At 40.3% G+C, this 21081-nt stretch overlaps 1 protein-coding gene across 1 annotated transcript in view; it reads left to right on the top strand.

The window, feature by feature from the left end:
• MLLT3 (MLLT3 super elongation complex subunit) overlaps positions 1-21081 on the top strand; it is a 297998-nt gene that overhangs the window by 172129 nt on the left and 104788 nt on the right. The window contains exon 4 of the mRNA XM_045289372.1: positions 13580-13723. Coding sequence (XP_045145307.1) covers positions 13580-13723 — 144 coding nt within the window. The remainder of the gene's footprint in view (positions 1-13579; positions 13724-21081) is intronic.

Raw genomic sequence — 21081 nt, 5'->3', positions numbered from 1 at the left:
CCCCACCCCACCCCCACCTCCACCCCCTACCATTGTAGTCTCTAGAAGCCCCTAGTCCACTTGCTGTCCTTCTAGGTTCATCAGTTCTGGGTTTAATATACTGAAAAACAGAAAACATGTAACAAAAATTCAAGAGGGTGACTCCCAGTAATATAAAACATCTGAGATAAACCTCAATGTGAGCAAACAAAAGGATACCGAAAATGCTGAAAACCAGATTAGGCCTAAACCAGATTCTTCATGAAGGTTTTTCTCTCTGTCGGCTATGTAGGTATTCACTCTGTTATGAACATCCTGTAGTTACGAATCAATCCTTGGGAAGCTTTTAAGTTAAAAATTTGGTTGATGATTAACAAATGGGTGTTACTTCTTGGCACACATCAAAGCACAAAGCATTATTTTTAAAAAAAAATCATTTTATTGGGGGCTCATACAACTCTTATCACAATGCATATATAAATCCATTGTGTAAAGCACATTGGTACATTTGTTGCCATCATTTTCAAAACATTTTCTTTCTACTTGAACCCTTGGCATCAGCTTCTCATTTTCCCCCCCTCCCCCACCCCCGATGAAGCCTTGATAATTTATAAATTATTATTATTATTCATGTCTTACACCAACCGATGTCTCCGTTAACCCACTTTTCTGTTGTCCACCCCCCTGGGAGGGGTTCATATATAGATCATTGTGATCACTTTCCCCTTTCTTCCCCCACCTTCCCTTTAACCTCTTCAATATTGGTCCTGAGAGGTTTATCTGTCCTGGAATCCCTGTGTTTCCAGCTCTTATCTGTACCCATGTACATGCTCTGGTCTAGCCGGATTTATAAGGTAGAATTGGGATCACAATAGTGAGGGCCAGGAAGCATTAAAGAACTAGAGGAAAGTTGTATGTTTCATTGGTGCTATGCTGCAGCCTGACTGGCTTGTCTCTTCCTTGTGACCCTTCTGTAAGGGGATGTCCAGTTGTCTACAGATGGGCTTTGGGTCTCCATTCGGCACTCCGCCTCATTCACAATGGTATAATGTTTTGTTCTGGGTCTTTGATTCCTGATATGTGATCCTAGCGACACCTCATGATCACACAGGCTGGCGGGGTTCTTCCACGTGGGCTTTGTTGCTTCTCAGCTAGCTGGCTGCTTGTTTATCTTCAATCCTTTAAGACTCCAGATGCAACTTTCCTCTAGTTCCTAAATGCTTCTCCTCCACCCCCCGCCCCCCACACACTATCATGATCTGAATTCTACCTTGCAAGTCTGGCTAGACCAGAGGATGTACATTTGTACAGATAGGAACTGGGAATCCAGGGCGGATGATCCGTTCAGGATCAGTGGTGTTAGTGGCGATACTGGGAGGGTAGAAGGAGGGTGGTTTGGAAAGGGGGAACCAATTGCAAGGATCTACATGCGACCTCCTCTCTAGGGGACGGACAACAGAAAAGTAGGTGAAGGGAGACGTCGGATAGGGCAAGATATGACAAAATAATAAATTAATCAAGGGTTCATGAGGGAGGGGGGAGTAGGGAGGGAGTGGGAAAAATGAGGAGCTGATGCCAGGGGCTAAGTGGAGAGAAAATGTTTTGAGAATGATGAGGGCAATGAATGTACAAATGTGCTTTACACAATTGATGTATTTTTGGTGATAAGAGTTATATCAGCCCCTAATAAAATGATTTTAAAAAAAAAGGGTGGTACACCTTGAAGAATGTGAAAAATGTCACTGAATTGTACCCCCAAAAAGAAAGACTCCAGAGAGCATATAATTGACAGCCAGGCACCTTCTTGTTGGGAAAGTGAGCATCACCGAATACCAGGTTAATAGAACAAAGTGTTCTTGTGTTGAGGGAGTACTTGAGTAGAGAACCAGTGTCCATCTGCTACTTTAATACTAAACCTATAAATATATGTACATAGATATATTTCCCCATCGTCACATATAAATATATATTACATATGTACATGCCTGTATTTAGACCTCTGTAAATGCCCTTTGCCTCCTAGTTCTTTCCTGTATTTCCTGAACAAAGCATTATTATTACTATTACTGTCTTATACCGAAAATGCTTTAGTGTGTCTTGAATGAAATGTGTTTTTCAATTTTTCTTATGCATAGAAGGGTACACTGAATACTATGTACTCAACAAGTATTTGGCTGATTGACTAGCATGCTAGGTACTAACCATACCAGACTGTCCTGACTTAAGTACAGTTAATATTGATTTATAACTTTTATGCCTTAAAAGTGATGATTGTTGGCTAAAATAATGAGTACTTTCCTCAGGTGTAATGCCATTGACTATTCATTTATTTCTTTCATCAAGTCAGAATTTACTGAGACACATTTATATTTGATCATAGGACATGCTTTTCTGGTAATGTCCCCCAACCCCCATCTCAAGTAGGATTTTCATTATAACATTAGTTTTTGTCTTTTCTTTTTCATTAAAAAAAAGATACAATCCATATATACTAAGAATTCACTCTTGCAAATGCACACACCTCAGTGGTTTTTATTATAGTCACAGGATTTTGCACCCATGACCACTATCTAATTCTAGAACATTCTCATCTCCTCCAAGAGAAAACCTGTGTGTATTAGCAACCACTCCTCATGTCAAACCTCCCTCAGCCCTTAGCAATCTTTATCTACTTCCTGTTTGTACAGATTTTTTTATTCTGCTTTGTATAGATGAAATCATATAATATGTACCCTTTTGTGTTTGACTTCTTTGGCTAGTATTGTGGTTTTGTTTTTTTTTAAGGTTTGTTTGTGTTGCAACTTTTCTCAATACCTCATTCTTTATTGTGAATAAATTCCCATTGTATGGACATACTGCATTTTGTTACTATTTAAAAGTATTCAACTGTGTGGATCATAACAAGTGATGTATAACATTGTGAAGACTGAGAATTCCAAAGCACTTAATTGTGCTCCTATGGAATTTGTATGTAGAGATTAAGACAAAACAAGGGGAAACATAGTTTAGAATCAGTGAAGTCATGGTTAGATATTTCATCAAACTGATTTACTCTGTATGCTGAGCAAATAATTCAAGAAGTTGGGCCATATGAAAAAGAAAGTGGCAACAGGATTGGAGGAAGGTTCATCAATAGCCTGTGATATGCAGATTAAAGAACCCTACTTATTGAAAGCCAAGAGAACTTAAAGCATGTACTGAAGAAGATCAAAGGGAACAGCTGTCAGTATGGGTGACAACTCAATGGAAAGAAAACAAAAATCCTCACAATTGGACCCAGAGACACAATCAAGATAAACAGAAAAGATTGGAGTTGTCAAGGGTTTCATTTAACTTGAATTCATGATCTTGCCCCCGGAAGCTGCATTCAAAATATCAAATGATGTATTGCAATGGGAAGTTCTGCTGAAGATCTCTCTAAAGTATTAAAAATTAGTGATGTCACTTTGAAACCTAAGGTATGATTGCCCATGAAAAGAACCATGTTCTTTTCAGTTATCACATGCTTGTGAAACCTGGACAATGAATATTGTAGGAAAAGAATCAATCCATTTTATTTATGGGGATAGCAATGAATATTGAATATACTAAGACTGTAAGAAGAACAAACTTGTCTGTGTTGGAAGAAGTCCAGCTCCTTAAAAGGAAGGATGGCGCCATGTCCTCTCACGTACTTTGGACATGTTCACAGGAGGGACCAGCCCCTGGCAAAGGACATCATATCAGCATAAGAGAGGATGCCCTTCCACCACAGTGATTGCAAGTAGGGCTCAACACAGGAAACATCGTGCAGATGCCTGTGGCAGTTAGGTTTTCTGTCAACTGGGCTGGATCAGCATTCTGTGATCTGGCAATTGAGGCCTAGGAATATCTCCCATGATGTGACATAACATCATGTAATCAATTCCACAATAAGGTCTTTTGTGAACAGCCAAGCCATTTTCAGATTCGGGCAGAGTGCAACCACCTTACTCAGACCACAACTTGGATGCACTTAAAAGATTGTTTTCTGGGAATGTGGTTACTTCCTACACATAAGTATACACTGTGTTAAAAGCGTGTTTGCTTCGTGAAGGGTCTGGATCCTGCATCAGGCTATAGCCCGCTGGTTATTTGTATTTGAGCCAGTGGCCTGTTCTACCTGCTGACTCCGGAGCCATCAGGAGCCTGCCATCTGACCTGCCAACCTTAGATTTATTTGCCTCTACAGTTACATGCTTGGCTTGTTGACCTTGAACTCACTGCCTTTGCAGCCTTTGGTGCTCCTCCCTGTCATGAGTTCATTAACCCCTGAAGCTACATGAGTCAGGAGAAGCCTCCAACCTAACATCTGACCTACAGCCTTGAAACCAGATTGGATTTAACTACTTCTACAACTGTGTGAAACTTTTCCTGGAGATCAGTTTCTTTCTGTGTATACCTATGTAACATCCTAGTAGGACTTCTCCAGAAGACCCCGCCGAACACACTGACACAGGACTTGGTGGTGGTTGTTTTGTTGTGTCTGTAGGAGCGCACCGAGTTGGACCCACCATGGCAGCATTCAACAAGAAGAGTTCAGCAATTGATGGACACAGACTTATTTTTACTTTTTGGCTATTAAGATTAATCCTACAAACATCTATGTACAAGCTTTTATGTGAATATATGCTTTTAATTTTCTTAGATATATATGTATAGGTATAGTTGCTGGGTCATATGGTAACTCCATTTAATTTTTTGCCAAACTGATTTTCCAAAGTTAACCTATCACTTTACATTCCCATTAGCAACCCCTTATCTGTAGAATTTTTTATAGTCTTTTTAAATTTTAATTATAGCCATCCTATGAAGTGATTTTTCAGTGTGGTTTGGGTTTGCATTTTCTTGATGATCTCGAACATCTTTTCCTGTGCTTATTGGCCATCTGTGTATCTTCTTTGGAGAATCGTCTATTCAAATCCTTAGCCTTTTTCCCCCTGATGGATTGGTTTTCATAGTTGTATATAGGGAGGAATTTAGGGACTCTCTCTTCTGTCTCTCCATCCTAGGTAGTGTCTTCAGAGTTTAACCAATGGCAAGCTCTGTGGCTGTAGCACAAGTCTACTCCTTGGGACCAGAGAAGTTGTCCTAAATTAGGTGATGGGCAATTACGATCCCTTATGGAGAACCATAATGATTATACGACTCTCATCCTACCATCTAAGTTAATCTGACATTGAATTACTTCTTTTTGGTAGATTGCATTGGAATACACTCCTTAGATGAGTTACTATGATACAAAGTTAACAGCCATTTTCCACACTAAGAGAAACATTCTTTGGGAGTTATGAGTTCTGTATGGAGCAGAAGGGGAAGTTGCGGGCTAGAGTTGTAGGCCAGTGTTGACTTGAATGAAGGGAAGTTAATATACAACAAGAGGATAGTTGACACAAAATGAAGGTGGAGGAAGACAGTGGGAGAGTTAAGGCACCAGAGTTGAACATTGTTGGATGTACAATCCTGCAAGAGTGGTGATCTATGAACAGATGCTTAGATAGGCACCCAGGGTGAACTGGTTTGGAAGGTTAGAAGGGAGTATACCCATGGGGAGGATGGATATAATATATATATATATAATATATGTATATATATGATGATGATATTTGTGTTTGCCATTGCTGTGCATGTGATAGAGCACACAAAGGACAAAGTTACAAAAACTTCTTAGCCATAACCAAAAACCTTGGGGGATTGAACCACTGGGCCGAGTGGGGTGGGGCAACCCAAGGCTATAGTTTTGTGGGGCACCAAGGTCAACTGGTGAAACATAGTTCTCAGAGACAATGTTCTACAACCAACCTTGGTGAACAGCAACTCATGAACTGCCATATGAGGTGCACCTCTCGGTCTCTAGGTCCAGGAGAAAGAAGAATGATGAAAATAGAAAGGCAAAAGGCATCTAGAAATAATTAATCCATAATCCTAAAACCAGAAAAAATAGATGGTGCCCACCTACTGCTATCAACTGCTCTGAAGATCACATTATACAGCAGTTCTCAACCTGTGGGTTGTGACCCCTTTGGGGGTCGAATGACCCTTTCACAGGGGTCACCTGATTCATAACAGTAGCAAAATTACAGTTACGAAGTAGCAACAAATATAATTTTATGGTTGGGAGTAGCCACCACATGAGGAACTGTATTAAAGGGTTGCGGCATTAGGGAGGTTGAGAACCACTGTGTTAGAAGGTGCTGGATAGAGCAGGAGAAAAATGTGGACCAAAATTGAAAATCATAATAGAGACCAGGTAGTCTGGCCACACAGAGACTGTGGGACTCTCAAATCTATGGTCTTTAGGTGTGGAACTGGACTCCCCTGTGTTAGAATAATCCACCATTTAAGATCCAAAGGACAGACAACTCTATCATCCCCTTTGATGACAGAGTTGAGATGGTTAGGAAATGGATGGAAACAGGAAGGAAGTGGAGTAAGTGATAGTACATTGAGAGAATTGCAATGGGCAAGTTGAAATAAAATGTGTCAGACTTGTTAAATATAACACTGATGAGCTGCTCTTTTAATATTCCCCTAATTCATACAAGCTTAAATATATGTCTTTTAGATATACATATTTTTAAAATTTTACAACTGGGTGGGGGTGGGGGTGGATTACAGCTTTGGGAACTCGGGAGCATTTCTACGCTGTCACATGAGTCAGAAAGGTTGTGAGGGCACCAATAACAGTAGAGAGGTGAATAAATAACTGCTTGTTTACAGCACATTCAATTATGTGTGGATGTCAGCATGCTAACACACATAAGTCTCAAACATGAATGTACTGCCTGAAAAGTTGCAGAAATGTCTTACCATTGTTAGTCACTACTGAGTTGACTCTGACTCAGGGTGGCCGTATCGTGTGGTGGCCACTTTATGTGGTCCTGTGTCATCTTCGTGGTAACTGGTTTGAGTTCCCTGTGATGGGCATTTTCAGACGCCTATTGGTGGTGTAGTAGTATGTAACTACTAAATGAGTAAATGGTCTTGTGGAAGTATGCATGCAGTATAAAAATATGTTGGAATGATAATCCAGAACTTGAGGATAATAATTACTAATGGAGGAAGTATATAGTAGGGAAGGTATGAAGAAGTTCAGATTGCTAAAATTTATTTCCTAAAAAGAAAGGGGGGGTAGACAAAATAAGCCTTGTGAACATATTAAGATTTATATAATTTCAATGGGAAAGCACATGGGTGTAATGTTTCAAGTATTTTTCTGTGTTATTAATTTTTAATTACAAAAAGGTAATTATTGCTTCTTCACTTCTTCTAATTTGTCTTCATAGAATGCCTTGGAAATCAATTTTTGCTATGTTCTAATCTGGACTGTAGAGTTGCGTATGTTTCTTGCTGTTCTTCCTACTGAAATAATCCATGGGTGAAAATGGAATAGAATTCCTAGGTGGTACAAATGTTCAGTGCACCTGGGCTGTAAACAACAAGGTGGGGGGTTTAGGTGTTCCCAGAGGTACTGTAGAAAAGCAGGTCTGGAGTTTGGTCTGGTTCCAAGTGGAGCCCAGTTCTTCTCTGGCACAGACCTGATTGCCATGAGTCAGGCTCAGCTCAGTGGCAACTGATTACTGGCATGATGGTTGTTCCAGAATGTACACTGCATTCCTTGCCCATAGTGAGCATTTCGGTCACCCCTGGAGTTTATTCAACTCTTGTCTTGAGCATTGCAAATCCATCATATAATGGCTTATGAAAAATTTGCCCCCATTTCTCGTAGGTGGTGAGGAAATCCACATCATTTCCAGATGATGTAGTAGCAGTCCCACGTTCTATATTAAGGCTATTATCTATCTAGACTTTGCTTCCATTATGTCATCATCCTGGGCTTTCCCTGTTTACTGAGAAGCCTGTCTCTAGGTTTGCTTGTGCATGAGTGGTCAGAAGTCAATAAGGGTGTGATTGGCAATACTTCTTTTGAGTTCCTCTGTATTTATTGTCTTATCTCATATCTGTGCTCAACAACAAAATAAACTCGTCTGTCAGACTTGTCTATTTCAGGAACACTAAGGAAAGACACATTGAAGTCTAGTTGACTGTGGCACTTCAGGTCTGAAGGCATCCCGTGCTCCTCTCTTTCAGTTGGTCCTCAGAAAAGACAGGAGAATGGATGTCTAGTACTAAAGATGCTGCAGAACGAGACAAGCAAGTTGGTGTTGCCCAAAGAAGATGCTCAACTCTAGGAAATGTTACTAGTTCTATATAGGGAACAAATTACATGCCTTCTTATTTGAACTTTGAAAAACAACCTGTTCTGAAGGGTATAGATGGACATTATATTGATGTCGTCCCTCTGAGAGAAGATACTCAGCTGGCTAGAAGACAAGTTGGTTGTTAATCCTTTATTATGAAAAAAAAAATCTTTAAAAGAAAACTTCACTTAGAATTTTTAGGGGGACCCCTCCCCATTTTCTGTAGTCTTTATCCTTAGTTTTGTTTGTTTGGTTTGATTTGGCTAAATGGATGTAGACTATAAGTGATACCGTTAGGATTTTATTCCTTTTCTTCTGGTAATATATTCATCAATATAATTTTCTCTCATAAAAGTATACAACTAATATCCGAGTCTCTTAGTTAAAAAAAATGTGTATGAGAGAAGACTTTGAAGTTTTATTCCTGTAGCCCAGCCCAGTTTCATCATTACAGGCAGCCCCTGTGTTATGAATATTCAATGTATACACCACTGCTTTGCTTTTGAGCAGCGGTTCTGACCAATCCAACTGTTCTCTCAAGGGCAAAGAAGCAAAACAAGGAATGCACCGTCATTTTTGCAATTTGGCTGGTTCCTCATGGTAACTGGAACAGGAAATATGATGGGTTGAAGCCCTGGATTGGGAGACTCAGATGTGTCGGGAGCCCTTTCAGAGGCCTGAGGGATGAGAGTGTGTCACTAGTGCACACCTTCAAACACAGTGGCCATAGTCTTTGAACAGGGTCACTTTGCCATGACAGGGCTGACCCTTCCCAACACAGAAACTCCCTGCCATCTGGCTGTTTCTGAGTCATACCAGCCCTATCAGAGTAGAACTGCCCTTTGGGCTTTCGAAGACTTTAAATCAACCGGAGCAAGCAGACTCATCTTTCTCCTGTGGAACGACTGGTGGTTCAAACTGCCAAAGTTTGTGGTTAGCATCTCTGTGGAATCCACTCTGGCCACAGAGGTCCTACCAACCCTCACTAGCAACGGATTCCTCACAATCACACTCACTTGCTGAACGTGCGAGGTTTTAATTATTGTGAAGGCATCGAGCTTTTTCTTGCTAAGTAAGAACCGTACGTACCTGTTTAGACTTCACCGTTAAAGGCACGGGGACAGGTTCATTTGTTAATAACCTGGGGATTGCCTGTATTTGCTGTTTGGCATAGCATCCCATGCATTGAGAGAGATAAAGTATATGTCATTACAGGGATTGGCAGTGACATGTAGATTCGTACTTTAATATTTTTCCATCACTTGCCTTTTATTCACTTAAATATGTGCCTTGGAGTGTTTTCCAAGTCAGCAATCCATGGTAATGAGATATTCAAATGCATATCATATGTTTTTGCTATTCTAAACAATGCTTCCTAGAACATTTTATAATAGGCATCATTATACAAGTACTTGAATATTTCTATGGATTAGATTCCTAGAAATAAAGTCACTGGGTCAAATGCCACATGTTTAGTGTGTTGAGAGACACTGCCAAAATGCTTTCCAAAAAGGTTCTACCAATTTGTGCTCCTAATTACAGAGAATCAAATTGCCCTCCTGTTTTTAATGAATTCTGGGGTGGCATTGACTCTTTTACAGTTTAGAGGAGGGTCAGAAAAGTAAAAAAAAAAAAAAAAGAAAAGAAGAAATGAGAACAGTGTGATAATCACACTAGAGAAGATTTTGAGAGGAGTACGTCTGCTTCTGATTGGCTGGGAGAAGGTTGGAAAGCTTCCTGAGAGGAGTTAGTGTTTTAGCTGGTCCTTGAATTGCATTAACCAGGCACAGGATGGAGGCATTTTTGGTAGAAAGACTTTTTAGGCATGAGGAGTGCTGTGTATGAGCAGCAGAATGCATGATGTAACGTGGAATTATTGAGGAGCTGGTGAGTTTTCCAAAGTTGTGATGGGAGAGTGTAGCAGGAGAGCCGTGATTATGCCAAAGGAGTAGTATTTTATCCTGTGGAAATTGGTGAGCCACTAAAGGCTCTTCTATTAATGGAAAGATAATGTTTGATTTTTGTGTTATGGAAACTGCTGTCATTGTGGGAGGTAGACTAGGACAAGTTAAAAATAAACAAAAACAGGGAAGTCCCTAGGTGAGGCATAATGAAGGCTGGAAGTGAGGCAGTGGTGTGATGGCAACTAGAGGCCAGAGGGTGAATCTGGGAGTTGTTACGGAGGATCCCACCACCCATCTGTCAGTTGCTGTTTGGTGATGGCTTTTGTGTGGCTCTGATGCTGAAACTGTGCCACAGGTAATATCAGTATCACCCATGGTAGAAAGGTTTCAGTGGAGCTTGCAGACTAAGAGGAAGGAATTGCTGGTGAGCACTTCCTAAAAATAAGCCAATGAAAACGTATGGATCAGAGCAGAGCATTGTCTAACCTGCTTGCTTTGGACATGGATCAATTGCTAGAGGAGGACACCGTGTAGGTAAAATCGAGGACGATGAGCATAAGAGAGAGGTCCTTTGTGAGTTGAGTTGGTACAATAGCCAAAGCGTGGGCTTAAAGGGCCTCATGATCCTGAGAATGATAAAATTCTATACAACCTTTTGTTCTGTTGAACATCAAGTCTCCATGAGTCGGAGCTGACTTAAAAGCAGCTGTCTCTCTTTCTCTCTAAAGAAGAATGCTAAATAGAACTTGGAGGCAGTTTGACTATGGTGGGTGAGAGAGAAGGTAGAATTGGGGACGGTTTATGTATTTTTAACGTGGGCAAGCAGTTGGACAGGATTGTTGTTTGTGAAGACATATAAGAGAAATGACAGATAAAAGATGATGTAGGATGTGAATACATGAGTTGATATTGCAGTGTCCTCCCAATAGGGAGATGGGAATATTGAGCAACACATGCATATGGGCCTCGTGTCTGAGCTGGGCTGGAGCGGCTGATGGAAGAGTTGCTGTGATGAATACCTTCTGATGGAGTCTGTCTTCCCGAGACACATAGCAGTGAGTGGAGCAAGAAGAGTCTGTGAAGAAGGCTGAAAAGGAATAGCTCGAAAAGTGTGAGAAAAACCAGAAAAATGTGAGAAAAACCAAGGGAAAGCAGCATAAAATGAAGGAAGAGCGATTTGGGCCGAGTGTCAGTGATACAGAGGCGGTGAAGAAGGAGCCCAGTCTGATTGGGGGAGGGTGGGGTTTATGAAACAGTGGAAACCCTGTGGCTGTACAAGGTTAATTTCCACACTCTCGTGGCATTTCAAGTGCTAAGGCTTTTGAGTCAAAATAATTGTATTTCATCACATTTCATGATACTATCAACTCTGAGTGCTATGATTCCCTACAAAATGGGGTGCGCCATCCATCCAACAGAGGTGAATCTCAGAGTACATATTAGGTAGTATTGTGTTCCTTTTCCTTAATTTACCTCAAATGGTCGAAAATCAGTGTGTAGAGATAGATAAGCAGTCAACTAATGTAATGGCTTCAAAGTAGAACCTGAGGACAATGGCTTTCTATATACGGGGTTCTGTTGCACAGGACGCCCCCGTGTCCTATGGGTTCTCTGTTCCACCACTCACCTGTCATTTTACTGTCTTTGGCGACTTGCATGGCATTGCTAGTATTTTATTTTATTATTATTTTTTAATCATTTTATTGGGGGCTCATACAACTCTTATCACAATCCATACATACATCAATTGTATAACGCACATTTGTACATTTGTTGCCCTCATCATTCTCTAAAACTTAGCTCTCCATGTAAGCCCCTAGCATCAGCTCCTCATTTCCCCCCTCCCTTCCTGCTCCCCCCTCCCTCATGAACCCTTGATAATTTATAAATTATTATTTTGTATTATCTTGCCCTGTCCGACATCTCCCTTCACCCACTTTTCTGTTGTCCATCCCCAGGGCGGAGGTCACATGGAGATCCCTGTAATTGGTTCCCCCTTTCCACCCCAACCTCCCTCTACCCTCCTGGTATGGCCACTCTCACCACTAGTCCTGAAGGGATTATCCATCCTGAATTCCCTGTGTTTCCAGTTCCTTTCTGTATCAGTGTACATCCTCTGGTCCAGCCAGATTGGTAAGGTAGAATTGGGATCATGATAGTGAATGGGGAGGAAGCACTGGCTCATCTCCTCCTCGCGACCATTCCATAAGGGGATGTCCAGTTGCCTACAGATGGGCTTTGGGTCCCCACCCTGCACTCCCCCTCATGACGATGATGTGATTTTTTTTTGTTCTTTGATGCCTCATACCTGCTCCCTTTGACACCTCGTGATCACACAGGCTGGTGTGCTTCTTCCATGTGGGCTTTGTTGCTTCTCAGCTAGATGACCGCTTGTTTACCTTCAGGCCTTTAAGACTCCAGACACTATATCTTTGATAGCCAGGCTCCATCTTTCTTCACCACAGTTCCTTATGCACCCGCTTTGTCTTCAGTGATCATGTTGGGAAGGTGAGCAATCATGGAATTATTACTAGTATTTTAAATTCTAGCAGGGTTACTCATTTTGGGTAAGTTTCTAGACTATAAAAGATTAAAAAAAAAGGATTGGTTCCCCACTACTAAAAATTAGCCAAAGAAAATGTAATGGATTACCAGAAAATACTGTCTGATATAATCCTGGAAGATGAGTCCCCTACATGGTGGTAGTTATTGTTGTGAAGTGTCTTCCAGTCAACTCTGACTCATAGCGACCCTATGTTGGCCTCTAGCTAGGTTGGAAGGGAACTAAGTATGCTGTGTCTACAATAGACTCAAGCAAACCAAATAAGCATGATAATGACTCAGGTAGAGTTGATTCTGACTCGTAACAACCTTATAGGAGAGGGTAACACTACCCCCAGGGACTTCCCGGATATAACTCTCTACAGGAGTAGACAGCCTCATCTTTCTCCAGAGGAGTAACTGACTGGTGGTTTTGAACTGCTGACCTTGCAGTTAGCACGCAAGGTGTAACCACTATACCACCAGGGCTACTAGAGGAAGGAATTTATAGTTATTTATTTTTTATAGCTACATATATATATATATATATATTGTCTGTAGAGATTACAGGGTTTGTTCAAGAAATATATAAGAGCTGACAGCAGCTCTGGATGATGGGGTCAGGGTGAGGCTGGAAGAAGGAGTGATTCAAAGGTTTCCAATTGAGTGGTTGGCTGATGGTGTCATACTGTTTTGAGATTGTGAGGAAGGTGATATATTCATTCCTCCTGTTTTTCCCCCAGCACAAGAAATTAATCTATCATATATGTCCATTTTGTGTTATAGATAATTTCATGGTAATTTTCCCACCCACTATTTGGCTGACGCTATAATTCTTATATGCCTTTTTTCCTTGTTGCTTATGAGGAGTGAAACCTTTCTTGTTTTTATTTCTACTTATGTCTTTTTCTCTCTACTCTTTTTTTAAACGCCCAGGAAGAGCCTAAGAAAGTCCGGTTTGATTATGACTTGTTCCTGCATCTGGAAGGCCATCCACCAGTGAATCACCTTCGCTGTGAAAAGTTAACTTTCAACAACCCCACAGAGGATTTTAGAAGAAAGTTGCTGAAGGCGGGAGGGGTAAGTGCTGCCCTGGGTAAAATGTCCCCAGACAAAACCAGTTGACAGTTTGTTAAGAAGTGTAGTAATGTTTTAGGAGAAGTAAAACAGATGGAGTAACTCAAGGATTTAGCAGTGGGCTAATAGTTTGCGATGCCTTATCAATTAGAAAGAATTAAGATCTGTGCAGTTCAAGTTTATTTTGACAAGATTGAAAATAAATAAGCTAATGTGGGAGGAAAAGCCCCTCAAAACTAGCCTTAGTTAAGAACTCAAAACAAAAATTTTAAAAATGGAGCAGTACCTCAAGGAACAATATTTTCCATGTTTATGGAACTTTGGGGTAAAGTTAAAAGTCAAATTAAAACTCCTATCAAACAGAGTTAATGTTGTAATGTTTTTGATCATAACTTGATAGAAAAGCCATGCTCAGTTCAGATTCCATTTAAATTAATCTTTTTTTGTTTTGTTTTTGAATTATATGTAAGCAAAGGATTGATTTTTCTCTTTAAAGCTTAAAGGGGCAGCTGTGTATTTTTGCCCAAGTGGCTTGGCTGGGGTGGAGAAAGATTTTAAGTGGAGTTTCTTTCACACCTAAATCTATGGAATGTTTGCCCTCAAGTCAGCTGTGAAGATGAATGCTATTAACTGATCAAAGTCTACTTAAAATGTGTGCCATTAGGACCATCAGCCTCTGTCTCAGATGCACCGCCTGTGACATCTTACATGGGCCCTGCTCTTAATCTAGGAGGCCCTTCATTTTACATGCACTGAAATCTTGTGCTGGTTTGGTATTAATGAAATCACCGTGTACAACATAACCGCTCAAGATGCTTCATTTCGCTGATAAATTTTACCCAAGGACATCATTGAAAAGGGGGATTTTACAGAAGCCTTTGAAGAGTTCAGACAAGCACTTTGAGAACATCCAGAGAGCTATTGGCCTTGTTATAAGCAGATTGTCTATCTGTACATTTGTATGAATATTTTGGGTCACGATAGACCCTAGTTTATTAATCTGTGCTGATTTTGGAATGAACCACACTGCCCAAGCTTTCTTTCTTTCTTATTGGTATAATTTTGGTTAATGGTTTCCTAGCATCAGGATTCATCACCTACTTCATATTTAAAGTAAAACATTTTTGAAATGTGAAATCAAAATAACAGATAATAATAAGCTATAACTACTATAGCATATATAAATGCATGTGTGTTGTTATTTATTATTGATGGAGGATATATTGTGCAAATGCCACTTTTCACTCATGGAATTATAATTATACATTTTTAAAGGAAAAACTTTTTTTTAATATATGTATATATTTCACCAACCCTAGTGCCAACTTTTAATTTAATTCCCAGTGTGACATAGTGGAATGAGTTTACAAGATTTCTCTTTCATAATTAATAAATTTGGGCCCAAGAAGGATAAATAAGATGATAAAGCTAGTTAAATGGCGAGTGAGTTTAAAGCCCAGGTCTTTTGCATAAAGTTCAAAGCCCTCTGTGTTTTCCTATTCTGTTCTCCTTTGAGCTGAATGACTAATATACACTTGAAGCATTGCAAGTACTTTTCTCCACGTTTCATTTCCACTGTACTGTATGTCAGTGGATAGGGGCTGTAGATAGTGGTAGGCCAACTTCAGAAATGAATCACCATTTATATTGTCCTTTGGGGAAATGCATCTTCCTGAAGAAATGAGCTTTTGTAATGTAGCTCATGTTAGAGTTATATACATTTAAAGGGTACTATTTTAATCCTTATTTCATTGTTTCTACAGTTAACAAGCACACATTGTAGATAGTATGTGGCATGGCTGTGCCTTTAACAATCATCTGGCCACTTTTAAATCCCTAGTATTTCCATTTCTTTCTTTCTTTGTTTTTGTGAAGGGAATTTTGCCTTTCTGTCAACCCTTCTTGGGATGTCCTTGGGTAGGTTGTGTGTGTGTGTGTGTGTAACAGAGAGAGAAAGAATATTATAGAACTCAAGTATGTCAGGCTTCTGGTAAGGGTTGTAGGAAAAAGTAAATATGGCACAAAACCTTTTTAAAACAACCACTTAGTCCCAGGGTCCCCCAGGGCCACTTGTGTGTGGGAGGAGAGGTCCCGGGTCGGTGATATCGCAACAGAATGCAGCACCACTCCTGATAAATCCTCCAGTACATTTCTAGTCTTTCGCTCGACTCAGCCTTTATCTTAGAATTATCCTCCTTGACTTCTGACTTCCTTCTTTGTGTTTAAGTGCTGTCTGAAGGCTGCAGATAGTTTCTTGCTAGACTTACGTGTTCCTTGACAGCTCGTAATCAGTTGGCATTTTATAATCTCGCCAGTGGAATGGTGCTAGGGAATTTTGCAACAAAATGAGTTTTTGGAATTTTATTCTATCTAGACATCAAATTAATAATCTATGCTAATAAACTAATAATAATCCTGTAAATCCTGTCCAATTCTTATGGGAAGGTAAAAATAGCATTCTATAGAGTAGTGAAAAAAACAACCAAATCACCTAATAAACTTTTTTTTTTAACTCAGTTGTTTTACTACCTTGTGTTTTATTCCCCTGATCTCTGAGCACAAATCACTGTGCTAGTATTAATGCAGCCTATCCCGGTCTTACTAACTTATAAGCCATTTTGCTTTTATTCTTACGCTGAGAACTGTGTCTTTAGGTAAGCTGTCTCTTTAGGGGACCGGGTGTTTGGGTGGGAGAGTGAGTTTGGTATTGTGTTCCATGCAGCAAACCATGACATATTCAGCATAAATGTGTATGTTCTACATTTAGGGGTGGGGTGGGGAGGGATGAATTGTGTAATCATGTAGGGCTCTAAGGATGAGTGGAGTCAGGTGACACTATTTTGGCTGTGATTCCTTCCAGTTTTTTTCTTTCTAAACTAGGAAGGGGCTTCAAAAAGATGGTGGAAAAATAAAATGAAAAGATGGTTAAATTTATCCATGAAATTTTGGGAGCCCCCTTGTACATAATAGCACTATTAAAAGTTGAACAAGTTGGACTTGGCTTTTCAAGATCTCAAAGAGATAGTGGTTGAAGCTGGCAGTATCTTAGAAAAACTATGCTTTTCAACTCTTAAAAGTATTCTGAAGAACTTTTGCCTTAAGAATTTTGAAATTTTCATAGTATTTGAAACCTATAGCTATGTGACTTTTTTGGTCAATAACACTTTCTTCTTTTCACTGATTTCTTTCTTTGTTATTTTGTTACTGGTGCAACTCTTTTCTAAATGGGTTCATAGGAATCTTGGTGTACTTTGCCATTGGGAAAATATGCCATGCTCTTTTCCATTGAATAACTACATAATGGTATAAGTCTCCTTACTTTAAAAGCAAAAAGAAAACAAAAAGCCAACAATAATAAAACTTAAAACATGAATTTGTATGAATGGGACACATTTGGATATAGGCATTATATCCAGGCTCCAGGGTTAAAATCAGTAACCAGAAAGATAACATTAGCAATCTCACTGGTGTTTGCTGGGAGATGTTTGATTTAGATTCAGATCAAGCCCGTGTTCAAAGGCCTTCTGTCATGAAAAGACAGGAGGCAGTGTTTGGAGAATGGGAAAGAGTGATGCAAGAGTTTCTGGGAGAGGATTTCTTTTAATTTATTTATTTATTTTTAATTCTTTGGGAAATAAATGGTTAAGAAAACATTATTGGGGCAAAACTTGATATAATCTATTTGTCTTTGGTTTTAAGCAAAATTCTCCCTTGGAGACATAACCTCTCACTTCTCCTGGGATATTTCTGTTAGTTTCTCATTTTAAGAAATTGAAAGGATGAGTCCTTTTTGCATGATTGATTTTCAAGTTGTGCTGATCAGATCGCCAAGATTTTAAGAAGTGATGGTGATCGCAGTAAGATGATCCATGATTTTCTTTATTCGATTGATCGCCCTCTTAAGGCTGGAATTCAGTTATATGGAAAAGCAGTACAGAAGGTGTGGCCATTTTTCACTTCAAGATGCTGAATTGACAGAGGGTGAGTTTTGCTTCAGGAGATTGGCTGTGTATGTGTAGTTTGTAGTTAATACGAGGGAGCTTCAAAAAGTGGAAAAATTCCATATCTTTCAATTCCATTTTTTCCATGAAGTTTTTGAATCCTTCGTATAAACAAGAGTGAGACCCACCCTTCCAATAATTTGCCTTTCAGGATTTCTTGTTGGGAAGGAGTATGGTACAATTGGAAGAGTTTTGCAGTCAAGCTTCTCTGGGTAAAAACCTCCTCTCTCATCTTATGCCTGGTTCAGTGGAGAAGTTAGTGCCTCTTTTGGTAATCAGTGCATCAGCTGTGAAATGGACAGGAAGGTGTTTTCATACAAGGAATGTGTATCCATAGTGTGTGATACTTAAGAGCCTGTTTTCATTTCCCTTGATTACCAGTGTAGAAGATCAGCACGCATTTACCCCACTGCCGGTGAGCTGATTCTGACCCATAACAATGCTGTAAGAGGGAGTGTACTTGCTCTATGGGTTTTTTGAAGCTGTGGATCGTCACAGGAGCAGAATTCTCTTTCAGAGTGGCTGCTAAATTCTAATGGACACCAACCTTGTAGTTAGCATTTCAACATTTCATCAACAAATGCTCACTCACCTTTGCATCAAGTCCTTAAAGATACCATATGAAAAGGTTGTATAATGCTGTTTTGGTGATTCTAGAGTTATTCACTAGAAAACATAATTAGTATCAATTAGTGCGACCAGCAAATTGGTCCCCCTGCGTTGGGTGTAAAGAAGATTAGTGCATGATATCTTTCTTCAAGTAATTTACACTCTGGCCAGTTAGACTTTGCTGGTAACATCCTTTCTTTTGTGGATACTGGTTTTATTTTAAGATCCAGCATATTCAAGACTTCTCACAGCTACTTGTGCTCTTTGTAGTCATGTCATCAACATGAAGAAGGCCCAATGAAGCACAGCTCTTTGGAGTAATGGGTTTATTTTATAGCTACATTCTCCTGCCCCCACCACTCTTCTTTCCCTGGAAATCAAGTGGTTTGCTTGGGTTCTTCCTTTTTAAAAAAATGTTTTTAATGGAATGGCTCAAGGAGGTTGTTTTTCCTTATTTCTTTTCTTCTTACTTTTTTGCCCTTTCTTCCTTTCTTCAGTTAAATAAAGCAAAGTGTAAACATGTTATTCAATCTATTTCTGAACCATTGGCAAGCAGTTAATTTTGAGGGCTGGAAATTAAAGCTAACCATGGCAGTTGTTAAAATGAGGGTTTCCACAGGCAGAAATCCAATTCTCTTCAGACACCACCTGTTTCAATAGGACATTTCAGATGCCCATTTGGCAAGGTTCGTCGAAGAAGATACGGGGAGCCTGCTTTCCGGCTGTATTAAGTCGCAGCATAGTGCAGCTCTGTTTCTCAGAGTGACAGTTACGTTACATATGATCTGTTTTTGCAAGGAATAAATTGGAATCCATTTCAAACACTGCTGATCATGGAATGGAATTCAAGCCCACTGTAGCTTCCAACAATGGGTTTGGGATGTGCAAGTGCTGAAGGGCTCCTAGGATAAGGAGCTCTCACTAGTACAATTGTGTCGAGCTGTCCAACACTCCGTAGCAGGGCGCTGGGATGAACCTCGTGGAGGGTCGTTTAGGATTTCCTTTTGTGGGGGTGTTCAGAACACTTCTCCGCACCTCAAAACCGGCAGATCACATTCTCCTTCCCTCACTTTTTGGAACAGGTAAATAAATCCTCGACGCAAAAGGACATCAAAGGCAAGGCGAGTCTGCTGTCAGACCACCCACGTTGCACACACAGATGAGTATATCCATGGTATAAATTCCAAAGGAGAGAATTGTGTCTCTGAGGCAAAGTTGAACTTACATTTTGATAGGCAATTACAAACTGCCCTCTCAAGGGGTGGTACCGCTCTGCTTGCACCAACCAGGCGTGAGAGTACCAGGTTCGCCACACAGTGATTTATTAAGTATACTCCCCACCAGTCTGACGAGTGAAAAATGGCATCTCATTTTACATCCACGTTTCCCTTATGAGTGGTGATGAGCTGCTTATGAGTGGTGATGAGCTGCTTATGAGTGGTGATGAGCTGCTTTTCGTCTTTCAAAGCCATGTTCACTTCCTTCCACAGACCGCGTGTTAACGTCCTCTACATTGGAACTAGCCTAAGTGTCTTGGTTTCAACTTAAAATTATGGGTTCTCTTCCCACACACTCGTATTGCAGCAAGATACGGAAGCCTCTGACCCAGGTCCGTGTTGGCAGGCTTTCTTCCGACAGATAACAAAGTACGTTGGCAGCAACGGATTGGTCCAGACGGTGGCTTCTGAAAACCGGGCGCCGTTTGTGGCGTGCTCATCTCCACGGTGCCCAGATCGATTGCCGGTTGCTTTTTCAAACGGCTCAAAGAAAAGCCAGCCCAGATTATTTCCGCGGCTGTCAACCGGGCAGCCTCATTGGGTGTGGGGACATTTGTTCGGGGACAGTGGTGCTCTTTGGGGTGTTGTGATTCCCTGATAGACATCATTTTGTAATTGTCTGCCTCCGAAGATACAAGGATGTGCTGCCGCTTTGCCCCAGCACTGATAAAAGGTGATTTATTTAAATAAATGTAAGATCGAGAAATCAGCCTCGTCTGTTTGGTGGTTTCTCAGAGGTCGGGTTAATTTTCTGTCATTTTTGATACTTTCTTCTCTTTCCTGATATCTTTGGCTTTTTCTGGCCCCACAAGCCTGGAAAATTAAGTCAAGAAAGGGGAACATGCGTAGAAGTGACAAACAGAATGTCAAATTGGTGAGCCTCAATTCCAAACATAACGATCTCATAAATTCTTTAGAGGAAATCATGGTCCCAAGAGAAAAATCATGCCACTCAGTGTAGTTAGAGAAGTGGTTTAATATCTTCTGAAAGCCACACCGGTTGCTTGTAGGGCAGTTATAGATTTTTAAAAAAATACACAAAAATATACTTGTGGTATAAAACAGCCTTCCTTCCCAGCTATATATTTATTTACCTTTAAGTAGGGGGAGGGGACCAGGGATACCCGCCTAACTTAGTCCGAAGCGCTTATACTCTTCTTGTGTCAGTTGAACAAAGGCTAAAATTGAAAACTAAATGAGAAAAGTTGATGTCTCAAAGTAGAGAGTGAAGTCAGCCAAGTGCTGAGTTCAGCTCTCAGTAATAGAAGATTTGCCTCCTTTTCTCGGCAGACCTGTCAGGAGTAGCGCTTCAGCTGCCTTTATACAGGAGGCGCTTCATAGTGTCCTTATTGTAGTCCTGGGGGGAATGCTGTCATTTCCAAACAAGAGCCAATACAACGCCACCCCCAAGCAAAAACAAGTAATTAGTACTCGGGGGAAAAGAAATTAATGCAATTTTCAAATAAATAAAGAA

Source organism: Echinops telfairi, unplaced genomic scaffold (genome assembly GCF_000313985.2).
Source record: "Echinops telfairi isolate 266 unplaced genomic scaffold, ASM31398v2 ScPeMD7_25;HRSCAF=90, whole genome shotgun sequence".
NCBI lineage: Eukaryota > Metazoa > Chordata > Mammalia > Afrosoricida > Tenrecidae > Echinops > Echinops telfairi.
Note: the sequence above shows the minus strand (reverse complement) of the source record. Positions and strands in the feature narration are given on the sequence as shown.